We start from the raw sequence: 26,228 nt of genomic DNA, 5'->3' as shown, positions 1-26,228 counted from the left end.
AAAGAAGTGAACATGGCCATCTGGATGGATATGGTAAAGGCATTCGGTAAAATTCAACATCCTTTTGTGATAAAAAGCATTCAACAAACTAGGAATAGGAGAAAACTGCTTTAACATAATAAAAGCCATATACAAAAAAAATTAACAACCAGTTATACTCAGTGGTAAAGAAGTGAAAGCATTTTCTCCAAGATCAAGGCAAAAATGTCTGTTTTCACCACTTCCATTCAATATACAGTAGTGGAAAATCTAGCTAGGGCAATTAGGTAAGGAAGAAGTAAAATGATCTGTTTATAGATAATATAATCTTATAGGTAGAAAGCTCTAAAGATACCTCAGAAACAACAATAAAACCCTACTGTTAGAACTAATGGATGAATTGAGCAAAATAGCAGGATACAAAATTACACAAAATTCAGTTGCATTTCTATACACTGACAATGAAAAGAAAATTAGGAAAACAATTCCATTAACAATAGCATCAAAGAAAAGAATAAAATACTAAGAAATAAACCTAACCAAGGAGTTGGAAGACATGTACACAGGAAACTAGAAAATGGTAAAGGTGACAAATGGAAGACATGCTGGTGAACTGGAACACTTAAGATCAAGGACTCCATACTCTTCAAGGCAATCTACAGATTTAAGGCAATCCCTAACAAAATCTCAGCAGCAGGGTTTTAGGTGGTTTTTTTTCAGAAATAGAAAAACTCGAGACTTCCGCCAAGATGGAGGCATAGGTGGAAACACTGTGCCTTCTCCCACAACCAAGTTTGGATACAACAAAAGTTTTGGTGAACTACCACACACCCAGAGGCCAGAAAACCGAATTATACGGAAGTCCGACAGCTACGAACCGTTCAACGAGGACGGTAAGAGGTGGAGCCAGCAGCGGAGCTGGGTCAGGCAGGGCAGACCTAGGAGCTCAGGCAGCCCAGAACTAGTCGGGGTGCGGAACAGACTGACCAAGGTCGCACATTCACGCGCAGTGAGACGGACCTCACAGGCCCCAGGGGGCAAACCCAGTGGTGGAGGGCTGACAGCGGTGGCACACCCGCGTGCCGAGGAGCGGGGCACGTGGCCCTGGTGACGGTGGTGGCTGCGGTGCTGGTGGGGGTCGCGGCGGCGGCGGCGGCGGCGGCTGCGGCAGCAGCGGGCGCTGGAGAGAAGCCATTGTCCCTCTTTGACCCCGCCCCCACATACGACGTCACAACCCAGCGACTGAGTTGCCCTGCTCTGGTGAAAACCTAGGGCTCCGTTCCTGCTACTTAACAGGCACAAATAGCCCAAAGGATGGCTCAAGAAGAACTCAAAGTCCCAGAGCCAATAACTCTAAGCGACCAACAGATTGCCAGGCTCTCAGAAGCCCAATTTAAAACACTATTTATTAGGATGCTCACAGAATTGGTAGAGTACAGTCACAAATTAGAGAAACATATGAAGGCTAAACTAATTGAAATGAAGGGAGATGTCCAGGAAACCAATAGTGATGGAAAGGAAACTGGGACTCAAATCAATGGAATGGACCAGAAGGAAGAACGAAACATCCGACCAGAAAGGAATGAAGAAATGAGAATTCAAAAAAATGAGGAGAGGCTTAGGAACCTCCAGGACATCTTTAAACGTTCCAACATCCGGATTATAGGGGTACCAGAAGGGGGAAGGAAACAGCCATGAGTGGAAAATGTATTTGAACAAATAATAAAAGAGAACTTCCCCAGTCTGGCAAAGGAAATAGACTTCCAGGAAATCCAGGAAGCTCAGAGAGTGCCAAAGAAGTTGGACCCAAGGAGGAACACACCAAGGCACATCATAATTACATTAGCCAAGACTAAAATGAAGGAGAGAATCCTAGAAGCAGCAAGGGATAAGGGGACAGTCACCTACAAAGGAGTACCCATCAGACTGTCAGCGGATTTCTCAAAAGAGACCTTACAGGCAAGAAGGGGCTGGAAAGAAGTATTCCAAGTCATGAAATCCAAAGACCTACAGCCAAGATTGCTTTATCCAGCAAAACTTTCATTTAGAATGGAAGGACAGATAAAGTGCTTCTCAGATAAGGTCAAGTTCAAGGAGTTCATCATCACCAAGCCCTTATTATATGAAATGCTAAAGGGACTTATATAAGAAAGAGATGATGAAAAATATGAACAGTGAAAGGACAGCAAACACACAGTTATTAACAACCACACCTAAAACAAAAGCAAACCAAGAGGACAGCTAGATCAGGAGTGGAACCATAGAAATGAAGAACACATGGAGGGTTAGCAACAGTGGGAGGAGGAGAAGGGGGGAGAAGGCACAGAAAATAGCATAGATGGTAGGTAGAAAATAGATAGGGGGGAGGGTGAGAATAGTGGGGGAAATATAGAATCTAAAGAACTTGAGACACGTGGTTATAAACTAAGGGGGGGAGAAGGGTGGGGGAGGGAATGTGCGGGTGGAGGGGAATGAGGGAGGGGAATAGAACAACTGTAATGGTATAATCAATAAAATATATTTTTAAAAAAATAGAAATAGAAAAACTCACCCTAATATTCGTAGGGAATCTCATGGGATCCCAAAGAGCCAAAACCATTTCGAAAAAGAACGATGGTGGGGGGGAGGGCTCACTTTCTGATATCAAAACAACTACAAAGCCATAGAAATCAAATCACTGTAGTACTGACACACTAGTCTGGACAAACCTGTAGACTAGAAATAGAATGGAGAACTCAGTAATGAACCTTCACAACATTGTCAAGTGATTTTTGACAAGGGTACCAAGACCATTCAATGGGAAAGGACAGTCTTTTCAACAAATGGTGGGGAAACTGGAATTTACGTGCAAAGAAATGAAGTCAGACCATTACCTAACACCATATACAAAAATTTAGTCAAAATAGGTCAGACTTAAATGTAAGACCTAAAAGTATAATATGCTCAGAAGAAAGTACAGGGCAAAAAGGTTCACGACATTAGATTTGGCAAAGACTTCTTAGACACCAAAGGTGCAGGCAACAAAAGGAAAAATGCACAAATTGGAGTATTTGAAAATTTTTAGTTCATCAAAAGTCAGTTAAGTAAAGGCAACCCAGAGAATTGGAAAAAATATATATAAATTTTGTATCTGATAAGGGATTAATATCTAGAATGTATAAAGAAGTCTTAGAACTGAACGACAAAAACCCAAATAAAAAACAATATGAGCAGACATTTCTCTAAAGAAGATATAAAAAGGGCCAATAAGCACATAAATATGCTCGACATCACTAGTCATTAGAGAAATGCAAATCAAACCTTACACCCATCGGGATGACTGCTATCAAAAATTCAAAAATAGCCCTGGCTGGTGTGGCTCAGTGGATTGAGTGCCAGCCTGCGAACCAAAAGGTCGCCCGTTGGATTCCTGGTCAGGGCACATGCCTGGGTTGCTGCTGGTTCCCTGGCTGGGGACGTGCAGGAGTCAACCAATCAATGTATCTCTCACATCGATGTTTCTCTTTCTCCCTCCCTTCCTCCCTTTATAAAAATAAATAAAATCTTTTTAAAAAGGAATGAAATCCTGACACATGCTACAACATGGATGAACCTTAAGGACATTATGCAAAGGGAAATGAGCCAGTCACAGAAAGACAAATACTGTATAAGGTATGTAATCAGAAGCATAGAGATAGCCCCAACTGGGTCAGGTGTGGTCCAGTGGGTTGGCCGTTGTCCTGCGAACTGAAATCAACTGATGTCTCTCACACTGAAGTTTCTCTCCCTCTCTCCTTCCCCTCTGTTTAGAAAAAAAATCATTAAAAAAATCATAGCCCTGACCGGTGTAGTACAGTTGGTTGAGCCAAACTGAAAGGTCACCAGTTCGGTTCCCAGTCAGGGCAGGTGCAGGCCAGTCCCCTGTTGGGGCACATGCAAGAGGCAACCAATTGATGTTTCTCTTCTCACACATCAAAGTTCCCTCTCTCCCTACCTTTCCTCTCTCTAAGAATAAATAAAATCTTTTAAAAAAACTTTTTTAATTCCATGGCTTGTTTACTTAAAAAATAAAATAATTCTAAAAAATCATAGAGATAGTAGAATGTTGCCAGGGCTGGGGGCTTGTGAAGCTAAATCTGTATTCCTGAAGATACCCTAACTCACTGTAGTGCAAATACTATGGATAGTTACTGTGTATCAGGCACCATGCTGGGTGCTTGCTGCTGTTGGGTGGTCTCAGTTAATTCTTGCAACTTTTGAAGTGAGGACTGTTAATCTGTTACTATCCTGTTTGAGAAAACTGAAATCCAGGTGCTTCAGCATCTTGCCCAGGTAAGACAGCTCTTAAAACAGAGCTGAAAGGAACTCTAAATCTGTGTTTTCCCCGATACCCAATATGGCCCACGGTGTTGGGCACAAGAGAACTCTAAGGCTGAGATTGGCATGGCTGTGGGCTGTGTTTCCTGCTTTCTGTTGCCACCCGGAGCAGCACATGGCTCAGCACCACTCCCAGCAGGACTAGAGAGCTTCTTTGGACAGATGTGTTCAGTCCCTCCCTAGGTGACAGTTACCATTCATACGATTTGGCCCCTAGCACCCTTAAGCCCCAGTGTCCTACAAACCCTGAACCTGGCATCTCTCTACCCTCCAACCCTTTCAGGCTGGCCCCGAGTGGAGCATGGGTGCTGCCTTACAGAAGTTGAATAATTCAGGCCCCAGTGACTTGAGGTGTCAGTTTCAGTTGCTCTATTCCCTTGGGCACAGGTGTAATTAAGCTAATGAAAAGGGCCAAGAGGAGAGGTGTGCTGTCCTGTGCCTCAGAGGGCTCAGGACTGATGGAGTCCCTGCTCCTGTCCTGCTGAAAATGCACCAGGTATGGGGAATGGGGGCAGGAAGCTGGGGAGGGGGCTGAGATAGAGGAGAACAGGAGAGTGGAAGGAGGAAGATCAGCATTAGGGAAGTCAAGAAAGAGTTACAGAGAAATAGTTACAGACAGAGAGACTGAGTGAGAGGTGAAGAGGGAGGGGGCCAGAGAAAAGAACGGAGGCAGAGGCCCGAAGAGGCAAGGACTAGCAGAGAAGGAGAAACAACAGACGCAAAGGACCAAGTACTAAAATCCAAGGGCAGGCACAAAAGGGAGAGTGAGATAACCAAATGGGCAACAGGGCTTCCTGGTGGGTCGCTGGACCCAGCAAAGGTCTGTCTTACTTCCTACTCCCAGGTATTGTCTGCACCATCCTTGCCAGCAGCCCCTGACGCTGCCCTAGGTCAGGCCAGGAGGCTCACAACCAGAAACCTGCCCTGCGGGGCCATGGGGCCCAGGAGCCACCTCCTCGGCCTTGGCTTCTCTGTCTCCAGACTGGGCCTTCTGCTCCTGCTCCCACTCCTTCCAGGTATGAAGCTCGATAAACCAGGCCTGGACTCTCGGGGTGTTGCTACTGCTCTTGTCCTCCCCCAAATCTCTCTCTCCACATGCGCTCTCTTCGTGTCTCTCTTCAGTACCCGTGCTGGAGAACAAGCTATCTGGGGAGTGTGCAGGAGGGGAGCATAAAAGGGTGAGAGGAAGTTTGCCTGATGGGCTGGGGTGGTGAGAGGGGAGCTCCCAGAGGGAGGACTGGAAAAACAGGGGGGCCAGAGAATGGAAGGCCTTGAATGCCAAGCTGAGTTGGGGCTTTCTCCAGCAGGCAAGGAGGAGCCACTGAATGGGTTTAAGCATCCCTGGCCCGGTCAGATGTGCCTGTTTAAAAGCTTCATCTCTCATTATTGCGAAGGGTAGTTAGGCTGAGCCTGAGGCGAGGGGGAGCAGTGAGGAGGCTATGGCTGCTGTGGTCCGTTAGAGGGAGGATGAGGCCTGAGCTGGGGAGGAGATCAAACATTCGAGAGATGGTCAGCAGTAAGACTGACAGGATTGGGATTTTGGGTAAATGGCAAGAGGAGGGGGAATAACTCTCAGATTTCTAGCTGAAGTCACTGGGGGGTGCTGTTTGCTGAGATGGGGAAACACCAAACAAGGTGCAGGTTTCAGAACATGGGGGCAGGAAATAAGTGTCTATTTTGGACCTATACGTTTAAGGTGCCTGTAGATGTTCAAGAGTGAACTTACCGTATCTGGAGCTTAGGAGAAGGGAGATGAGGGCCAAGGACAGGATTCTGGGAAGCAATAATTAAGTCAGGGACTGAGGACAATATGGGGTCACAAAAGCCTAGGGAATGGTACGCTTTCAGGAGGGACTGGCCCGTAGTGTCAGATGCTTTTAAGAAATCAAATGCTGTGCAGCTGGAGGAGTGGAGGCAGGTTTGAGAGACCGGAGGGGGGTGGGGCAATGGAGTTCAGATACCTGGGTGAGAGCTGGGACTCTTGTGTGGCCTGTTTGGGCCCCTATAGAATTTGTGGCAGGGCAGGCCAAATCCAAGTCCTTGGGAAGGGAAAGGTAGGGAAGATACCCATCAGCCTTGCTTCAGAAGATAGTACAAATTCGCCCCATCTGCCTCACCTCATTCATCCCTGGAGGCAAGCTAGGGAAGAACCAGAGTCCCAGCCTGAGGAACAGAGGGCTGCCTTTGGGAGGACCAGTTAGACGGCAGGGAGACAGTGGGGCAGGCGAGGACCCTGGCCTTGTCGGGGTGGTGGGTGTGGCCAGCAGCTCCTGGACTAGGGTAAACCTTCCTCCTGGTCTCCTAGAGTCCTTGGGAGCTGAGGGCAGGCTGGCTTACAAGCTGTTCCGTGACCTCTTCTCAAACTACACAAGTGCCCTGAGACCTGTGGCGGACACAGACCAGGCTCTGAACGTGACCCTGGAGGTGACATTGTCCCAGATCATCGACATGGTACGTCATAGTGGTTGTACAACTGTGGAGTGTGCTGGTGACAGTGTCGAGGAATTTGAGGGTGGGAGACGGGTATTATTCACCAAACGATTCTTTTCTGGAAACATTAACAGTAACAGCTACTGACTTGGACACTGGTGGGTGCCTATGGTGTACCCAACACTTGGCACACTGAAACCCCTGCCCAGCAGGGGTCATCACCCCTGTAACTGCTAAGGAAACTGAGGCCTGGAGAAGAGAAGAACCTGCCAAGGTCACAGCAAGGCCTCAGTGGAAACGGGACTGTAGGGGCAAGGTGGGTCTGTGGGTACCAACAGAGCTCTGCAGGTGAGTGTGCACACACAGGCCAGGATATGCATGTATGTGTGTCCACATCTGTGCCCACTCCCTGCCCCCAACTAGGATGAGCGCAACCAGGTGCTGACCCTGTACCTGTGGATCCGACAGGAGTGGACAGATGCCCACCTACAATGGGACCCTGATGACTATGGTGGCCTGGATGTCATCCGAATTCCCAGCAGTCTTGTGTGGCGGCCAGACATCGTACTCTACAACAAGTACTGCCTGCCTGGGCCCCTCCCCTCCCCTTGCCTTCCCTAGAGTTGCCCTTGGCTCTGGGTATGCACCTCCCCACCCCACCCTCCACCCCGCCCCCCATGGAACCAGTTGCTATGCTGCCCTGGAAGCTGTCCCCCAGGACCTTTCTAATCTGGCAGGAAGGTGGTGGTAGTGTTGGCTCCTGGGCACAGTGCGGCTTCCTGGCAGCCCTGAGGCCAGGGGCTCCTGGCAAGGACCCGCTGGGGGCCGGCCCCTTCACAGCCCCTCCATGCAGCACCACCTTAGGCTATCCCAAGGGAACCCAGGCTGAATGTCTCCCAGGAGCCCACTCTGCAGTCCAGTGCTGTAACTCGCAGAGAAGTTTCTAGGGCACAGGTGTCCCTTTATGGCACACTCCACCCTCCCAGGCCGGCTCTGAGCCTCAGGGCTCCCCAAAGGCCTGCCTAGGGCCCTCTGCAGCACCCCCTTCCGCCCGCCCACGCCAGTTCTGTTTCCCAGACCACACACAGATCTGCAGATTTCCCCAACGGCCCCCCTACACTCTAAGCAGATGACATCCGGGGGAGGTCACTATGCCATCAGGTGCCAACTTTTGGACAGGGCTTTTACGCGGCCCAGGGCTAGATCAGCATCTTTTGGGGGCCCTTCGGGCACTGCCCCTTCTAGGCCTCCAAGAGCACAGAGGGCCCTCCCAGGGCACACTCCACCCTCCCTGCGGAGGCCCTGGGGCTTTGGGGCCCTGTAGCCACAGAGCCCCGCCTGTCCCGGAGCGGCCTCGGGGTGCTGCCTCAGGGAGTCCCGCCTTCCCCCAGGGCAGACGCGCAACCCCCAGCCTCCGCCAGCACCAACGTAGTTCTGCGACACGACGGTGCCGTGCGCTGGGACGCGCCAGCCATCACGCGCAGCTCCTGCCGCGTGGACGTGTCGGCCTTCCCGTTCGACTCGCAGCGCTGCGGCCTGACTTTCGGCTCCTGGACTCACGGCGGGCACCAGCTGGACGTGCGGCCCCGCGGCGACAGCGCCACCCTGGCCGACTTCGTGGAAAACGTGGAGTGGCGCGTGCTGGGCATGCCGGCTCGGCGGCGCGTGCTCACCTACGGCTGCTGCTCGGAGCCCTACCCGGACGTGACCTTCACGCTGCTGCTCCGCCGCCGCGCCGCCGCCTACGTGTGCAACCTGCTGCTGCCCTGCGTGCTCATCTCCCTGCTCGCTCCGCTCGCCTTCCACCTGCCTGCGGACTCTGGCGAGAAGGTGTCGCTGGGTGTCACCGTGCTGCTGTCTCTCACTGTCTTCCAGCTGCTCCTGGCCGAGAGCATGCCACCGGCCGAGAGCGTGCCGCTCATCGGTGAGTGGATGAGGTCCTGGACAGGGGTGGGGGTAAAGGATCTTGGGGGACAGCCTATCCCCTCCCAGAGACTGGCCGCCACCCCACCCAGTCTGATGCGTGCCGGTCCCCACAAATTCAGAAGTGAGGCCTGGGTCCCCAGAGTGGTTCTCAATTCAGTGTGTAAGGGGTCTGTCCTGAGAGGATGCCTCATCTGAGATTGGGGGGGAAGGGGTAGGCCCCTTCCAGGGGGGGACACTCTTCCCTTACTGGAAGGGGCAGAGGGAAGAGGTCTTTTCTCAAGGAAATGATGGAGGGAGGTCACTGTCCCCAGGGTCATAATTATAGGTACAATGTGTTGAGTACTCAGCTGGGCTCCAGGCATCCCTCAGTCCTTGACGTTTATTAGCTCAGGGAAGCATTCCCACACGCCTAGGAGGTAGGTTCCGTGGTAACCCCAGTCGGGGGCAGAATCAGCCCCTTGCTCCATGTCATGGCATAACCACAGGAGAGGCTGTTATGGGGAAGGAGAGGCTGACTGGAGAGGCTGACTTGTGGGGAACTGTAGCCCCCGGCAGCGTGGGAGAAATGAGGGAACTGGTACTGAATTGGCCAAAATGTCCCTTACGTTTTTTCTGTAAAATACAAGACACGTTTCATTTCCACCAATAACTTTATTGATTTGGATATTTTGAGTATGTCAGCTACCTCCCTCGATTGGCTTCTAGAGGTTAGAGGCCAGGGGTGCTGCTAAACATCTAAGACAGCCCCACGGCAAAGAATTATTTGGCCAAAATGTCAATAGTACCAAAATACTTTGTAAACCACTTTTGACACCTTCCATCAGTCACAGCACCTTCTCCATACACGACACAGATCCTTTTTTGCATTTCAGTTGCATTTTTACCTTTCTTAAAATAATAAAACATAATACATCAAAAATGTTGTGTATTTTCTTCCATCTTCAATATTAAAATGGCTGCACAGAGAGTCACCAATTCTGATGTTTTTTTAAATGCACACTGATATGGCAGTTGTCACAATACAACCTAACAAAATTGTTTCAAATGAAATGAAAGACAACTAAGCACTGTTGGAGCCATTGTGTGGACAAAAACATAACAGACTTTTTGGCCAACCTATCGCTTCTGAGAACCCACTTGTGGGAGTGCAGGCCCGGGAGACCTTGGCCCTTACCGCCTTCTCCTTTCATCCACTGGGCTTGGCAGGTCCCAAGAGCCTCATGGTGGGTTCCTATTTATGCTGAGGTGGCTGGGAAGCTCAGGCCCTCTGAGTTCTTCTCTGGGCCCCAGCTCACTCTGTCTCTTGCAGGGAAGTACTACATGGCCACCATGACCATGGTCACCTTCTCCACGGCGCTCACTATCCTTATCATGAACTTGCATTACTGTGGTCCCAGTGCCCGCCCAGTGCCAGCCTGGGCTCGGGCTTTCCTACTGGGACACTTGGCACGGGGCCTGTGTGTGCGGGAACGAGGGGAGCCCTGTGGGCAGTCTAGACAGCCCGAGTCACCTCGAAGTTCCCGGCCTCCTGCTGGCTCCCCCGCAGGCCCTTGCCACGAGCCCCGGTGTCTCTGCCACCAGGAAGCCTTGCTGCGCCATGTAGCCACCATTGCCAACACCTTCCGCAGCCACCGGGCTGCCCAGCACCGCCATGAAGACTGGAAACGCCTGGCTCGTGTGATGGACCGTTTCTTCCTGGGCATCTTCTTCTCCATGGCCCTGGTCATGAGCCTCCTGGTGCTGGTGCAGGCCCTGTGAGTCCCAGGAGTCCGCTGCAGCCACAGCAAGTCCAGACAGGGATGGAAAGGCCGGTGGTTGGTGGTCCTCAGATGGCCCACCCGGTCTCTCCCCACTGTGCCTACGAGCCTAGGACACCCTTTCCCAGCATCAGCTCCACTGACTTTGCAGACCGCGAGGGAGCACTTGTTGTCTGTGTATCCTGATCTCTAAGGAAAATATAGAGCTTGCTGCTCCCCTGATTCAAAGTGCAGCCCTGGGGGACAACTGAACTTCCGTGATGAGTGTTAGAGCTTCCAGCAGGGAGAACACAGAACTGCCACATGTCCTGCCTGGTCTGCCTTCCTCAGTGGCTGCTGTTATGGGCACTTGGTCTTGCCGTCCCTGCCTCAGGCTCAGGGACGGGGACTTGGGGATTCAGATTCATGATCTAGTTTCCAGAGCAGGAGGTCACACAAGGATCTGGCCCCAAAGCCCCAGCTCAATCATTAAGTAAGTGTGTGCCTGGCACTTTCTCAATGTCCTGTCTTACCTTCGGGGGTGGGAGATGGGGATCCAGGTTTATCTCTCTAGAAACGGGAACCTTAGGAGTCATGGATTAGAACAGGAATTACATCTTTGCTCACAAGAAAATGATGGATTCGACCAAGACCCCGGAGGGGACCTTCAACTCTGCTCTATCTCCTGCTCTCTTCCCTCTGGGGTTTGCTTCGGTCACCTCGTTCCCACACAGTGAGACTCAGAGAACTTGAAAGTGTCCGAGGGAGGGGCAGCACGGGACCAGCTGTTCACAGGGTATGTGTTTCTTCCTGACTTTCACGCTTTCCCCAGCACCACCTCTTTGCCCCAGCCCCGGCTCCTGCCCTCAGGAACCTCACAGCAGGACATGGGCAACAGGCATGGATATGGGGCGTAGAGAAGCCCCAGGGACCTGTGGGGGCACAGAGGTGGCACCCAACCCAGCAGGGTCAGAGAGGCCAGAGAAAGCTTCCGGGAGGAGTTAATAGGAGCTTGCCAGTTGCACATGTGAGGCATTTGAGTGACACCAGCAAGTACCTTGGCCAAGTGCTTTCCTCCCCAAGCACCCCCACCCCCAAGCAAGTTTGATCTTCTATCTCCAAGTGAGTTGTTGGCCGTCCTGGAGTCCCCCTACCTCTCCTCAATACCTCACTCCTAGAACACTGGATAGAGTTCAGGCCCAGAATTCTTTTCCTCCACCACCAGGCCTGGCAGCTGCCAGAGAAGGTCCCAGAGTTCCCTGTAGGCGGCGTTTCCATGGATCGTGGCTGCACCGAAAGCACACACATGGCTGACATCTCGTGTTGAGCAGAGGCGGCAGGCAGGGCTGTTCAGAGTCTGACGGGCCAGAGGAGGCCTGGGCTCTCTGGGAAGGCTCCCCCGACAAGGAGCCACAGCAGCAGTGCAAGGCACCAGGCTGTGGAAAGGGGGGCCCGACCCATGGCTGCAGGGAAACAGAGGCAGAGAGAGAGACTGAGGGGTGAAGGGAGGTGCACAGAGACAGGTCAAAGGGAAACGAGCGGAGCGAGCTGGAAGCTCGCGATTGCAGGCCGACGAAGAGCAACGGTGTAGGGAGGCTGGGAGAAGATATTTGCACACAGCAGCTCAGCAAGGGGTGAATATCCAAAATGTATAAAGAACTCATACAACTCAACAGCAAACAAACAACCAGTCCACTTAAAAAATGGGTAGAGGACTTGAAGAGACACCTCTCCCAAGAATACAGACAGATGGCCAACAATATATGAGAAGATGTTCAACTTCACTAGCTTTTAGGGAAATGCACATCAAAACCACAACGAGACACCACCTCACTCCTGTGAGAAGGGATGCGATCGACAAGACAGGTAATAACAAGCACTGGAGAGGCTGTGGGGAAAAACGGACCCTCCTTCACTGCTGGTGGGAGTGGAAACTGCTGTAGGGGTTGCTATCAAAACCAGTATGGTGGCTCCTCAGAAAATGAAGATCAAGTTATTTTCATATGAAGATCAAATGAAGACCAAAATGTGGTCAAGTTACCACATGACCCAGCAACCCCTCTTCTGGGTATCTACCCCCCAAATTTGAAGATATTTATTTGCAAAGATGTATGCACCCCTCTGTTCACTGAAGCATTAGTCAGGGCAGCCAGGACGTGGAGACAGCCGAAGTGTCCTTCCATGAAGCGTTGGATAGAGAAGATGGGGCACGCAGGCACGGTGGAACAACGCCCGGCATGAAAAGGATGAAACGCTGCCGTTTTTAACAATGGGGATGGACCTTGAAATTATCCTGCCTAGTGAACCAGTCAGAAAAAGCTAAGAACCATGATTTCATTTGTATGGGGGCATAAAACTGAGAGTAACAAATGAAGAAAAACAAATAAACAACAAAACCCCTCACAGACACAGACAATGGCATGGTGGTTACCAGCCAGAAGGGGCGGGGCAGTAGTGGAGGGCACAGGGGGCCAAATACATGGTGACGAAGGTGATTGGATTTGGGCCTGTGGGCACACAATGCAATATACAGATCCTGTATCATAGAAATGTACACTTGAAACCCATACAATCTTACTAACCTATGTCACCCCAATACATGGAATTTTGAAAAAAGGAATGTAGGGAGAAAGGTGAACAGAGATGAAGAGCCGGTAGACAGCAGAGGTTATCAGGTCCAGCCCCGGCCTCCTGTGGGCACACACGAGGCCTTCAGACACACAGGGTGGGAAGGAGCATGCGCAGACAGATGACGGGGTCCTGGTTCCCCTGCCCAAACCCTGGTGGGAGAGATTCTGGTGGGCCAGGGGTGGGGAGATCTTAAACTTTTCTAGTGCATGAAATTTCATCAAAACTCAAAGAAGCAGGTTGGAAGCTGGAGACTGGCTTCTGGCCCTGGCTCTGCCACGGACTCATTCTGTCCTCTGGGGAAAGTCACTTCCATCTCTGGGTCTCCCCTTATTATACAATGAGGGTAATGCTCCCTGCTCTGCCCCCTTCCAATAGATTATTGGGCAGCAGGGGATGAAATGAGATGGCATCCGGGGAGGTGGGGGCCAGCCTGGGGGGACCCTGGAGCTTCGGGTCAGGCTGTCTGGCCCCCAGCCCTTACTAGCTGTGTGCTGTCGGGCTGGTTGCCTCACCCCTCTGTGCCTCAGGTCCCTCATCTGTACAGCTGGGGAGATGACAGACCCACACCGCCAGGCTGTGGTGGGGATGCTTGGCATGGTGTGCCCAGAACTCTGTGAGTGATACTGTGTCGTGGGGAATGGTGAGAACACAGTGGAGGCTGGGGCTCCTCCCTGTCCACTGTTCGCAGAGCCCAGAGGGAGGAATGGCAGCTGCAGTGCCTTCCCTGGGAATGGACTGTTCTGGTAGGTTTCCCTGGAAAAGCCTGTTCCCAGTTTGAGAAGCGGTGGCCCAGGCAGGCTCTGGCACAGCAGGTGTTGGAGGGAAGAGAGACCACGGCTGCAAGTGACCTGGGGATCGTCTAGTCCAATCCGCTCACTATACAGACAGAGAAACTGAGGCCCAGAGAGGGAATAATTACTCACAGAGAGTTAGGTCAGAGCCTGAACTAGAGCCCAGGTCTGTAGTACTTGAGATCTGGCCTTCACCTTGGAAGGTGGTCTGAGGGAGTGCCGAGGTCAGGAACAGGGACAGAGCGCTGTGCAGGTGAAGGAGGAGAAGGCCTGGGGAGGACTTTGTGGGACCAGCCCGCCCCTGCATCACCTCTGTGCAACCCGACCTCTCTGGGGCCTGATGGCCGTCTCCTGTGAGGGAGGGGCAGCCTCACGAAGGGCAGCCCGAACACTGCCCCGTGCCTGTAAACCCCACCTCTGCGAGAGCTTAGCTGTCCCCACAGGGCTCTGCTTTAGACGGTTTACTCTTTTATTTTTAATGAAAAGAGGGTCGTTTCCCTTATAAGGGGGACATCCAGGTGAGGGGTCCAACCCCAGGGCAGCCTGCCCATCCCCAGGGGAGCCCCTGCCCCAGAGGCCTGCAGCCCTTACCCGAGTTTTCCAGACGGCAGGGCCTGGATTTGCACTGCTTGTCTGCAGGGAAGAAACAGAAAAGAATCAAAGGCGTAATGGCGCTCAGCATGGAAAGCTGCGGGCCCTCCCCGACTTGCTCTAGGAAAGCTGGTACTTTCTCCTCCAGTTCTGCTTCCTCCCGTGAGACCTCCCTTGCCTAGGTTTGACTTGATAGCTGAGCAGCAGGGCCAGAGGGAGCCAGCCTTCAGAACCTGGGCCTGTCCAGGTCCACCTGCTCCCCTCGCCTCCCTGCCACACCTGCCTCTGCCTCGCCCAGCCTGCCCCAGCTGAGGGCAGGCTGGTTTATGTTGTTTGCATGTCTTCCCCACTTTCTGTCAACTCATGCATGCTCATGATGCTGCCCAAGGTGGGAACTGAAGCCACATGGGGCATTGCTGCTTATTAGATGTGGTCCACAGTTCCAGCAAACAGTCTGTCCCTAACTGTGAAAACTGGGCCTTGCAGCCCTGACAGATCAGGAACCTGGGCCCACCCAGGCAGTTCCTTCGACTGGACCTGGGGGATGGACAGGAAGAGTATCCGAGACCCACCACAGCCTGAACTGGAACTTAGGGGCACAGCACCCACCTGAGGTCTGCCCACCCCCACCAGCACGCACGACAGCCCGGGATTTCTGTTCAAAATAAACACTGTCCTCTTGGAGACTGCAGTTGGGGTTCTTGTCATTTCTGGCCACCGCAATCTGTGTGCCAGTACTGCAGCTAGAAATGCATTCCCTTCCAGCTTCAACGAGGAGAAAAGCCTGACCTGGTCTGTTTGGCCCTCAAATGGCCAGAGACCCCTGCCTTGGTCAGGAAACCCTCATCGGCCCCCCCGGCAGGCAGGCGGCCAGCTCTGGCTCAGGCACTGCCAGGGACAAGAAGCTTCCTACCGCAGACGTTTACCTCCCCTCAGATGGAAGGGAGGGGGTCGGGGACAGGACTGTGCCCCCTCACTGTTGGTTTGTTTTTAATGCTTCTGTTTGTATCCCCTCAAATTAGGGCGGGCTTCCTCCCCTCTGCTCAGGTGCTCACCCACGTGCCCCTCTCACCTTTGATATACTCGCAGTTGTACGTGCTATGCTCACCCAGGGACCGGAGGTAGATGCGGGTGGGGCCCTGGGCTGGTCTGCTGGTGTTGATCACCTGGAAGGTCTCAAAGGGAGGGATCAGCACCTCCTCCTCCTCAGGGAAGAAGGAATAGCCCCTGATAGGGACCCCGAGACAGGTCCAGATGCCAAAGAAGGTTTCCTTCCCAAAATTCTGGGCAGTGGCATTCTGCAGAGATGCTGAGGCAAAGCCCCCGAGCCGGACAGTGGCCCCCGGCCCTGCTGGCCGGAAGCGCAGGCCTTGAACCCCTCGAAACACCTGGTGACAGCGGGGGGAGCGCCGGGCCCTGCCCAGAAGCTGCAGAGCCTCCGTCAGCAGGAAGTGGAACGTCTTGAAGGAGAAGTGTTGGAGGTAGTGGGCTCGGGTGCGGCCCACCTCACGCAGGGCCGCATTGAACTCCTTGAACAGGGGGCTGTTGGCTGTGTAGGCCAGGAGGGCCACCCCATGCTCATCACGGAAGCCGGGGGGTGGGGGTGGGGGCCGGGGTCCCCAGGCTTGGCGCTCCTGCCATCGGCCGCTCCCCAGCACCCAGCCGTCAGCGTACACTTTGTTGGCCTGGAACTCGGTGCGGTTGAGCTCGGGGAGAGCAGCGGTCATGGCTGCTGCACAGCCAGCATATTGGTCATCAAAGGAGGTCGGGGCCATGTCCAGGGGCCTTTCTTGAGAGAAGAGTTCTCGTCGTGTGATGGGGTGGCTCTGGGCCTGAGGGAGAGGGAGCAGCAAGGACCGAGAGGACGGGTCCTAGGAGTAAGGGAGCCTACCCAGCTTTCCCGCCGCTGAGCAGAGGAAAACACTATGAGGGCCCCAAGCACACCTGGAGGGGAAGCGGGGCTGGGAACTCCTAACTGCAAACTCCCTGAGACTGGGGTTTGGGGCTGTCCCCTTGGGCTGAGTGAGCCCCAAGGGAAGCATCAGGCATTTTCTCTTCCATCTGCTCTTCTTTCCAGAATTCAGAAGAAGCTGACAGCTCAGCTGCCTGCTGGCACGGGGATGGCAGAGGGTGACCATACCTGAAGTGCTTCCATGAGGCCCATGGACACAAGCAGCAGAGGCATCACAACAGGAGTCTGCATGTTGGAGGTGACCTTGGGTAAATTATTGTCTCTTTTGGGGTCTCAGTTTCCTTATCTGGAAAATGGGAATGTTAACCTATACAGTTCACTAAACACTCATTGACACCTAGTCTCTGCTACTCCCAGTGCCAGGCACAGGGTCACAACATAGAAATGGAGGCTCAGGAGAGGACCCTTCTTGCTGCAAGCAACATGGGAGACTTCCTGGAGGAGGTGACATGTGAACAGGGACTTGCAAGATGAATAGGAGAATAAGGATCAGTGGAAAGAGGAAGAGAAAAGTTTAGGGTGCGGAAAGGAGTTTGAGGTGGCAGGAAGGAGAAGAGTGAAGGTATTGGAGGCAGGAACTCTCAGGATGCAAAGAGTAAGAAACATTTTGTCTGGTGTGGCAGAACTTGCAGTGTGGGAGTGCCAGAAAGACTGGAGCCAGTCATGAAGGAGCTGCCATGGGCGAGGGGCCTCGGGTTCACCTGGGGACGTAAGGCTGAAACAGGGCAGATCGGGGTGGTTGGCGGCTGGAGCCCCAGCAGGACTCCCGAGACAGGCTTAACCGGGGCCTTGAGGAGCCAGAGGGCTTCGCTTCTCCCTCCAGTCCTGCTGAGAGCCGAGCCCTCTTCCCCGAACCCTCAGCTGCTTCTAGGGCAGAGACAGATGTAGATCGCCAAGCGGGGAGGACAGAGGGTAGCGGCCTCCCCTAGGAAAGCTGGAGGGAACCGCAGCCTCCTGCACCCTGCCGGTGGGCCCTGGGGGCCGGAAGTGGCACCAAGAGTAAGGCGTCTCAGCTTTGGGTCAGAATTGGAACAGTTTCTAAGCCAGTGTTGCTGCTTCTCTCCAGTTTATTTTATTGCAAAGTAATGCGTGCTTGTTGTGGGGAAAAATGGGCAAGGGAGACACAAAATCTAAGTTCCCTTTCTGCTTTCTCTCCCTCTGTGTTCCCCTTCTCTCTCTCACCCGTGCCTGCCAGTGTGTGTGTGTGTGTCGGGGGGTGACCTGAGATAAAGGTACCCGTCAGGACCCTTTCCTATGCTCAAATAATGTAACTGTAAACATACTTACATAGTTTTATACATACATTTACTGTAATTACATATAAAAACATAGTCCTCTGCCAAACAGCCCGTTTTTGTTATTTTGTTCAAAAATAAAACTGGAACATCCTTACACATACATTCTAGAACCGTACAAATATGTCCCGGACTTCTTCCGCGTTGTACACACATATCTGCCTTGTTCATTATAATGGCATCATGGTGTTTGGGGGTACAGTAAAGCCGTGATTTACTCACTGCCTTATTAATGGATGCACATTCCCCCCAATTTTTATATTACATATAATACTACACGAACATCCATGTATATAAATACTTGTCTACTTGTGCGCATGTTTCACAGGAAAGGTATCAAGAAGCGTGATGATTTTCAAAGTCCATGGACAGTGTTTACTCGGACAGGCACGGTCTGCCCACCCCCCACCGCCAACAGTGGCTGACAGTGTCCTCTCCTCCACGTCTTTGCCAGTGCTGGATATAATGAATCTCCAAGTTTCACTTAACTCCGTCATAACTTTAATTTTTAATGTTTTAAAGGTCTAACTTAATTTTATTAAAGGTAGCACATCTTTATTGCTCAACGTGTCAACAGTCCGAAAGGCACACGGTGGCACACGTGTCCCTCACTCACTCCCCAGTCCCAACCTCGTCTCCCAGGCGCGACCCGTGTGCCGTCTTTCGTCCGTCCTTGCGGACACACAAGCAGATTCACAGGCTTTTCTGCTTTCCTTCTTCTGCGCAAATAGTAATACAGTCGGTGGTTCTTTATTTTTGAGAATCTCATGAAAGCTGAAACCTGTCCTCAGAAAATAGGTCTCTGCACCTTCACCAAAATGTTACATTAATTTCAGGTAGTCATTCCTCTGCCCCGTCTCACTCAGGTTAAGCATCCCTACTTCATCGTCCCCTCTGGCTCTTGGGGGGACGGCCTAAGTTTTGATAAATCAGTGACTCGAAGACACTGGGATTCTCTGTGTCTATAATTTTATGAGTCTCCAAATCTAAGACCCTATGTATTGCCAATGTACAATTTAAATTGAGGCATGAGTTTCTGTGGGCAATGGCGTCAGCGGCAGTTTTTATCAAATTCAATTTGTCTGACCCAAACTGAATCTGTTACCTCCTCTCCCTGAACAAAAAAAAATCTGAGCCTCTGTAATAATACATCAGGCACTGAGGCTAAAATTATGAACAGCAGCAACAGCAAACCCCTCACCCCTGCCTCTTTAAGTTCTTCTGAAGTGGAGATGGAGCTGGAGTGAGTAATTTCAAGTAGCATGTGATTCATGTTATAAAAAGAACCAAAAGAGCCAAACAGAAACAAATTTGTACCAGGAGTGGGGTTTAAAGGAAGGGCTGACCAGACGAGGCACAAAGTAAAAGGAATTGAAAACAGCTTCGTGGTGGTGTATACAGGTGTATACGTGGCGGTGTATACAGCAAGGTGGTGTATACGTGGTGGTGTATACAGGTGTATACGTGGCGGTGTATACAGCAAGGTGGTGTATACGTGGTGGTGTATACAGCAAGGTGGTGTATACATGGTGGTGTATACAGGTGTATACGTGGTGGTGTATACAGCAAGGTGGTGTATACGTGGTGGTGTATACAGCAAGGTGGTGTATACGTGGTGGTGTATACAGCAAGAGACATGGCTCCCCAATTCCAGGATGGAATGCTAATGGGCAGGGTATGTGGCAGCAAAATCGACTTGAACTCTTGTCTGTGGTCTCTCGGAATCCACCCAAAAGCTTGAGCTCCATAGTAGACCCTCTATTTCTGGTGGAGAACCCAGCCCACCAGTTCAGGTGGGGCTTACCCCCATGGCGGGGAACATGTGAGCCCTAACTGGTACTCAACTATCCTGGCTATTGTGTTTGGCTCGGGGATGGACACATGACCTAAGCAGGGCCAATCAGAGTCTCTCAGGACAGAATCCAACCTCCTCTGGCAATTGAGGCCCTCTGTGACCCACTCCTCCGGGACCTTTTCAGCCTCTTGCCCTACTACCCCAGCTTGTCTTCTATAGCACAGAACAAAGTTCCAGGCACGCCTTCACTGTTTCCCTCCCTGTGGCTCTGCACACATTGCCATCTGCTGGGGGTACCCTTCTTTTGCTGTTCACTCTTCCAGGCTTAGCTCAGGGGTCACCTCCTCCAGGAAGCCCCCTTACTCCTCTGGATCCTGTGCTTTTCTCTCACTGTCCTGATTGCACTGTGCTGCCCTTACGTATCTGTCTCCCCGCTCCTGGCTTGTGAATTCCTTGAGGGCAGGAACCAGCTATGACGTATTCTGTGTCCCCAGAGTTCAGCCCAGGTGAGGCCTCCCAGAATGTTTGCTGAGAATCTGAGAGCCTTTCTGGGTACAACTAACAATGTCGATCCTGTGAGCAGGTGGATCGATGACTCTGGTGACCAGTTTGGGGGAGGAAACGGGGTGGGGACCAGAGGACTGGGGGAAGCCTGGGAGCTGAGGGAGTGGAGGCACCAAGCAGCCCCTTTACACACCCAGCTGCCCTTCCATCCTCATCTGCTGTGGACACTTCTTGTCAGTTCCCCTTGCTCGGGCCCTCATGGAACATTCCTTTCTGGGGATGTGGCTTCCAATGTTTCCCCCGGAATCTCCAGACTTCCCAGTGGCCCCGAACGTCTCTGTCAAAGGCACTGTGGTCTGAATGTCTGTGTCCTCAAAATGCATGTGTTGGAATCCTAATGTCTGTGTGATGGTATCAGAAGGTGGGACCTTGGGGAGGTGATTAATTCCTGAGGGTGAGGCCTACTTGAATGGGATTAGTGTTCTAATAAAAGAAACCCCCCCCCAGCCCCCTTCCACCATGTGAGCACAGTGAGAAGCTACCCCTGAGATTCAGGGAGGGAGCCTTCATGCAACCATGCTAGCACCCTGACCTTGGACTTTCAGCCTCCCGAAATATGAGGAACAGATGAAGATAAAAGAATCCCTAAAACTTGTCCTAGTGATTCATAAAACTCTACCACTAATACCCCAGATTCCCCCTTAAAAATCTTCCCTGCCCAGTGCCGGGGTGGAGGGCGGTGTGCCCCTTACCTAGGGCTTCTCCAGGGCAGGAAAGCTGGTGTTGGGCTCCTGTAATGGCCACCAGGGGAGGGGGAGGTCAGGTTCCTCCTTTATACTGTACCTCCCCCACACAGCTGCTCAGAAATGTGACACTCCCCCATCTATTTCTGGATGTCTCCTCTAGGCTCAGGAACTAGCCTCTGCGCAGACTGCCCTGGGCCAGTGGTCTTCCCGCAAAAAAGGGAATCCCTAAAGCCAGAGAGAATGAGGACTGAGGCATGGAGGCCCTGCATCCAGCACCGCTGGCCTCTCCTTACATCCGTTCCTCCTGTGAGCACACAGACTCACCAAAGGTGCGAGAGAGGTTCCCAGACCAAGAAGGCTGGGTCTGGGTCCCAGCTCTAGCACTGATTTGCCATCTAGTCTTGAAGGACTTTCTGCCTCATGCTGGACCCCTGTTCAATGATAAGATTTGACTCCATCTCTTGGGGCCTTTCTTGGGCTTCCAAGTCTTGGGATGGGAGAAACTACTCCCCAGAGCCTGGAGGGTGGAGAGAAGATACAGCCATGGTTTAGGTGTCTCTGGCCCCAGGAACTGCTGTCAGTGGACCTTACTGTCCCGGACAGAATCTCCTGTCCCAGCAACTGCAAAGGCCAAGTCCCTGCTGGCCAGACACATGTGTAAGCAGATGCTGCTTTTTACAGTGACGGTGAACAGCAGAGACCCTCCCGGTTCATTACCTGGGGGCGAGGGGGGGGTCTGGGGGCGGCCAGTCTCTTTGGAAAGGGGCAGAAGGACTTGTCTGCCTGGCAGGCACTCCTGCTTTGGGGGGTGCCACTGTTTCCACTCTCCACCCTCCCCCAAGCCCAGGCACAGAGTTTATCCTCCTTTTTGGTCTGCAGGAAGGCTTTTGGAGAAAGCAGGATCCTAGGTGAAGGGAATTTTTTATTTGGCTGGCAGTCTGACAGGAATGGGGGGACAGGGATGGGGCTAAACTAATGAGCCAGACCAGACTGGAGGCCTGGGGTAAACCCAAGCTCCGTGCCTACCTCAGCCACAGCAGGAAGTGGGCAGCTTCTCTTAAATCTTGACATTCAGTACCCTCCAACTCCTCTGTCCACCCTGCGGGAGTACCCGTCCCACCCCCAGAAGCGCAGGCCCCCAGAAAGCTCTTCCCAGAGCTGCTTACTGATTCCTTCTCCCATTACCTCTGAATGGGCATCCAAAACTCAGAGCCAGGTTATTTATAGACAAGCCCACAGAAAGGGAGGGGAAGGGCCAGTGTTTATAAACACCAGGTCACCCGAATCTGAGAGGTCGAGGGAGAGAGGGCCTGGGAGGGTCTGGGAGGGGGCGGGCTGGACGTAAGCATCTGGAACAGAGGGCTCTGCATCTGGCCTAACCCTACTGACAGGCCCTACTGACAGGGAAAGGGGCAAAGAGATGGGAGGAGTGGCTGCTGCTCAGATGCTGGGCCATGCATGACCCAACGAGTGGGCCATATGCAAATCGCATGCAAATCAGCAAGTACACAGTGGTGACCTCTTGGCTAGCGAGACGCTCGTTGGGGTCCCAGGCCTAGTGGTCTGGGGGCCAGGTCAGGCCCCCCTGAGGGAGACACCAGGTCTCATCAGTTCCCTCCCCTAACCCTGGACTTGCTCGGAGCCAAAGAAGGTCCTGGAGAAAGAACTGAAGTTTGCGGAGGGGAGTCAGCGGCTCAACCCCTTTCTCGCCACCCCTACTCCCTCCACCGCAGTGTCTGTCGCTGGGGAAGAGAGGTGTTGGGTTACTGCCGCGGGGGCTATAGTTAGATGTGGGACTTTGCTGGTCGGCGGGACTCCGGGAACAGGCTGTGCTCGTCCAGACACCCGCCGGCAGAACCACACCGTCCAGTTCTCAGCCTCAGGCCTCCGTGACCTCCAGGTACGTGCCAGGCCAACGCCCCCTCCTCTGCTCAGGTGGAGCCCAGGTCACCTGCACCACCGCAAAAAGACCTCCTGGCAGTAGGCATTGAGCTTAGGGGCATCCGGAAGTCAGGGGAGCGGAGAGCTGGGGTTCTGCTTGTGCTGGGGGGTGGAGACAGTAATACCCAGGGCCCGCCCACTCTCTTAGGCCCGCCCTTGGCCCCACCCATGCCTGAGCCCCGGGCCCTGGACCATCATCTTCACACCACTGAAGGGATGTGGATCTCTCCCCACAGCCCACTGAAGCCAGGAATCCACTGCTGCCACTGGTCCCACCTGCACCCGGACCTCGCCCTCCTGTCTCCCCAGGGAGGATGCTGGCTGCTCTGCTGCTCACCCTCAGCTGCCTTGGCCTTCACACCCTCTGGCAGGTAACTGGGGGAACCATCCCCGGCCACAAAGGAAGGAGTTGGGAGACAGAGGCCTCAAAAATCTCTCCCAGGGACTATTCTCTGGGACCCCGGTCCTTTTAATCCTCTTCCCCTTTGCAACCTTCCTCCCTGCAGGGAGCCCCAAGTCCCCATTCCCTCTCCCAGAACCCCCATCTTTACCAACTGACTGCCCTGTGGTCCTCCTTCCTTCATATCATCCCTCCTTAGGGACTGCCACCGACCTCCTCATCCCCGGTGCCCCTCCCGCCACAGGCTCAGCCTGGGCAGACTGGGTTGGGCTCCTGTGTACGGCCCTCACACAGCCCCTCCCAGACCAGGGCTCCTCCCCACCCCCCACCCCAGGTTTGGGGTTGAGGGCTTCTGAAGCCGGAGAGGACTCAGGAGTCTCTCCGAGATGACAGTGGCGTGGTGTGGTGGCGGACTACCTGCCTGGGAGGGAGAGTCTGAGGATGGGACAGGGTCAGGTAATTGGGACAGTGGTGGTGCATTGTAGTGTAATCTGCACCCTGCTTCTTAGGGCCAGAACAGCGCTTGGAAGCCAGCTAGCTCCCCTTCCCACCGAGTGTGGGAACCCCTTTGATGACAAGACAACCCCTTTTAGGGTGAACAAAAGTTAAGATCTCTATGCCCTCCTCACAATAGCCCTGTGAGGTTGGAAGTATCAATGTACAGGTGGAGAACCTGAGGCCCAGAAGAGTTAAGAGACTTGCCCAAGACCCCACAGCAAGTAGGTGATGAAATCAGGATCTGAACCCTTGTCTGCCTGACTCCAGTGCCTGTGTTATTTAAGCCCTTGAGCCCTTGCCAAATTGTATATACCAGATATTTGAGCATAGAAATGAGAATCTGTGTTTCTGAACTGATCTGCCACCAGGATCCCTGTCCAGTGCTCTGAATCTTTCCCATGTGGCTCCTGTCTTCCTTACCTCATTAGGCCTATGCTGTTCCTATCCTGCCCCTGGGCCTGGCTCCAGACACCTTTGATGACGCCTATGTGGGCTGCGCAGAGGAAATGGAGAAAAAGGCAGCGGCTCTGCTGAAGGAGGAGATGGCGCGCCACGCCCTGCTGCGGGAATCCTGGGAGGCAGCCCAGGAGGCCTGGGAGCAGAAGCAGCGAGGGCTCACCCTGCCCCCTGGTTTCAGACCCCAGCACGGGATCGCCGTCATGGTCTACACTAACTCAGCTAACACCTTGTACTGGGAGCTGAACCAGGCCTTGCGGACAGGCGGCAGCTCCCGGGAGTTCTACATGAGGCACTTCCCCTTCAAGGCCCTGCATTTCTACCTGACCCGAGCCCTGCAGCTGCTTCAGGGGAGCAAGGGCTGCACTAGGGGACCTGGGCAGGTGGTGTTCCGAGGTGTAAGCACCCTTCGCTTTGAACCCAAGAGGTTGGGGGATGCTATCCGCTTGGGCCAGTTTGCCTCCAGCTCCCTGGATGAGGCGGTGGCCCACAGATTTGGTAACGCCACCTTCTTCTCCCTAAGGACTTGTTTTGGGGCACCTATCCAGGCCTTGTCTGTTTTTCCCAAGGAGCGCGAGGTGCTGATCCCTCCCCATGAAGTCTTCTTGGTCACCAGGTTCTCCCAAGATGGAGCCCGGAGCCTGGTGACTCTCTGGAGCTATAATGAGACCTGCAGCAACTTTAACTGCGCCTATCTGGGGGGTGAGCTGTGCCTGAAGGAAGCAGGACTGGCGGGGGGCGGGGGGACATGAAATGAGCCAGGATGTCCCTGTCCAGTCCCCAGTGCCTTCGGGAGACCTACACGGTTAATGGGGACGTTGAGGGACAGAGGTCAGCTGCAGTTACTGTTCTGACTCAGGTCCTGTCAGCTCTTGGCAGGTCCTATCAGTGTTTTCCAGATCTGTGCATATTTTCAAATGATTCTGTAAATGTTCTTGAAAAGTTTCATCTGCTATATAGAGTCTAATAGAGCCAAAGAGCCCTGTTCAGGAGATCAGCAAGCAGAGGGAAATGACAGGAGTGCTGCTTGGGATCTCAGGGGACCCTGGGCTCACCGGGGTCCACAGGACACATCTGAGCTGTTCCCACGTGCCCAGGCAGGGGCAGATGCAGCAGTGACTGGGGCCAGGGTGCGAGCAGGGATGGATAGGCTAACTGGGCAGACTTCCTGGGGCAAGGAGGAGGAAAGGAAGTCAGAAGTTTGCATTTAGGAAAGGGGAAAGGTGGATTGAGAAGGGAGAATGGCCAGTGCCAGGGCCTCCTGGGAAGGGGAGTGTGGGGTGTGAGGACCAGTTGACCTGAAGGCCTCACCTTGCTGTTTATTACAGGGGAGAAGAGGCGGGGCTGTGCGTCTGCACCAAGTGAGTGACCCCCTTGCCCCCACCCTCAGCTGCTTTGGCTCCTCCCAGCCCTGTGGGCCCCTCACCTCCTTTTTTCTCTCTTTCTAGCAGCAGGGGCAGCCAGACTCACCCTCCAACAGGGCCTTCTCTCTGCCCTTCTGGAAAGCCCTGCTCGCGGCCCCCGTGGGGTTCCAGCGCTCAGGAGCTGGGCCCTTGAAAGTCCAGTGCCTGCCACTTAGGAGTCTTAGAAACTGCTGACCTTCATATGAAGAAGGGACCGTTCGAGCAGCCTTGAAGCAAGAACACGGTTTCACACCAGCCCTAGACACCATCTCCCCACCCAGGATGTGGGGGAGTCTGAGGCCACGGAAGAGTGAAGGAAGCCCTATGTGGTGGGGACTCCCTGGGACAAGTAAGGCTAGTGCTGTGATGACCGTTTGATTAAACAGTGTTGGAGTGTGGTGACATTGAATTTCATGATTGGTTTATCCCATGAGACTGGCCCATCTGCCCTGTTCTGGCCTTGAGGGACTGAGGGACTTAAAAGAATGACTGCTTTATCACTCCTAGACATGGTGCCCCGTGCAGACCCCGTCACACACTGCAACTCGCAAGCCCAAAAGCTTTAACAGCCAGAGGTCCTCATAACCCCCTGAAGGCAGGTACAGGACAGACAGATTCCTCCGCACATTTGTCAGACAAGCACATTTGTCAGACGGGGAATGCAAAGCCAAGGGAGAAAGCCACTTGCTCAAGGACAGAGTTAGTGCTGAAACCTGGCCCCCACCTCCTGGCCCAGAGCCCTGCCCTGGAGACTGCAGGAAACTCAAAGGGGGATCCT

At 53.2% G+C, this 26,228-nt stretch overlaps 3 protein-coding genes across 6 annotated transcripts; 2 read left to right on the top strand and 1 right to left on the bottom strand.

The window, feature by feature from the left end:
- The first annotated feature begins 6,281 nt into the window (after positions 1 to 6,281).
- CHRNA10 (cholinergic receptor nicotinic alpha 10 subunit) lies at positions 6,282 to 10,466 on the top strand. The gene is made up of 5 exons (XM_037068687.1): positions 6,282 to 6,300; positions 6,641 to 6,786; positions 7,189 to 7,343; positions 8,157 to 8,689; positions 10,001 to 10,466. Exons 1-5 carry the CDS (start codon positions 6,282 to 6,284, stop codon positions 10,447 to 10,449), a joined length of 1,302 nt encoding a protein of 433 aa, XP_036924582.1. The 3' UTR covers positions 10,450 to 10,466.
- A 576-nt stretch (positions 10,467 to 11,042) lies between these two features.
- On the bottom strand, positions 11,043 to 16,688 carry ART1 (ADP-ribosyltransferase 1). The gene is made up of 4 exons (XM_037068649.1): positions 16,581 to 16,688; positions 15,513 to 16,272; positions 14,441 to 14,482; positions 11,043 to 11,890 (listed from the first exon to the last, which is right to left on the bottom strand). Exons 1-4 carry the CDS (start codon positions 16,641 to 16,643, stop codon positions 11,778 to 11,780), a joined length of 978 nt encoding a protein of 325 aa, XP_036924544.1. The 5' UTR covers positions 16,644 to 16,688; the 3' UTR covers positions 11,043 to 11,777.
- Positions 16,394 to 25,852, top strand: ART5 (ADP-ribosyltransferase 5). Of its 4 annotated transcripts, XM_037068652.1 has the most exons (6): positions 21,523 to 22,652; positions 22,930 to 23,064; positions 24,020 to 24,445; positions 24,617 to 24,749; positions 25,376 to 25,408; positions 25,499 to 25,852. In XM_037068652.1, the coding sequence occupies exons 2-6, from the start codon at positions 23,008 to 23,010 to the stop codon at positions 25,624 to 25,626; spliced, it is 777 nt and encodes a 258-aa protein (XP_036924547.1). In that variant the 5' UTR covers positions 21,523 to 22,652; positions 22,930 to 23,007; the 3' UTR covers positions 25,627 to 25,852. The 4 variants fall into 4 exon arrangements, with proteins under 4 accessions (XP_036924548.1, XP_036924547.1, XP_036924545.1 ...); XM_037068653.1 differs by lacking the exon at positions 21,523 to 22,652 and adding an exon at positions 16,394 to 16,660 and having other exon boundaries at positions 23,003 to 23,064; positions 24,020 to 24,749; XM_037068650.1 differs by having other exon boundaries at positions 24,020 to 24,749.
- Positions 25,853 to 26,228: the final 376 nt, after the last annotated feature.

Source organism: Sturnira hondurensis, unplaced genomic scaffold (assembly GCF_014824575.4).
Source record: "Sturnira hondurensis isolate 20B ecotype Veracruz unplaced genomic scaffold, ASM1482457v3 Scaffold0017746, whole genome shotgun sequence".
Taxonomy (NCBI): domain Eukaryota; kingdom Metazoa; phylum Chordata; class Mammalia; order Chiroptera; family Phyllostomidae; genus Sturnira; species Sturnira hondurensis.
This window is presented reverse-complemented; position numbering and strand designations above follow the sequence as displayed.

What these genes read in the sequence shown, in the direction of transcription:
- CHRNA10 (XM_037068687.1), top strand. An exon ending in TGTCCCAGATCATCGACATG is followed by an intron (nt 6,787 to 7,188) that starts GTACGTCATAGT and finishes GCCCCCAACTAG; the next exon opens with GATGAGCGCAACCAGGTGCT. An exon ending in CGAGAGCGTGCCGCTCATCG is followed by an intron (nt 8,690 to 10,000) that starts GTGAGTGGATGA and finishes TGTCTCTTGCAG; the next exon opens with GGAAGTACTACATGGCCACC.
- ART5 (XM_037068653.1), top strand. Translation starts at nt 16,594, where the DNA reads ATGAGGCCCATGGACACAAGCAGCAGAGGCATCACAACAGGAGTCTGC. An exon ending in CATGTTGGAGGTGACCTTGG is followed by an intron (nt 16,661 to 23,002) that starts GTAAATTATTGT and finishes CTGTCTCCCCAG; the next exon opens with GGAGGATGCTGGCTGCTCTG. An exon ending in GCCTTCACACCCTCTGGCAG is followed by an intron (nt 23,065 to 24,019) that starts GTAACTGGGGGA and finishes TTACCTCATTAG; the next exon opens with GCCTATGCTGTTCCTATCCT.
- ART1 (XM_037068649.1), bottom strand. Translation starts at nt 16,643, where the DNA reads ATGCAGACTCCTGTTGTGATGCCTCTGCTGCTTGTGTCCATGGGCCTC. An exon ending in CAACTGCGAGTATATCAAAG is followed by an intron (nt 14,483 to 15,512) that starts GTGAGAGGGGCA and finishes TCTTCCCTGCAG; the next exon opens with ACAAGCAGTGCAAATCCAGG. An exon ending in CTGCCGTCTGGAAAACTCGG is followed by an intron (nt 11,891 to 14,440) that starts GTAAGGGCTGCA and finishes GTTTCCCTGCAG; the next exon opens with CCATGGGTCGGGCCCCCCTT.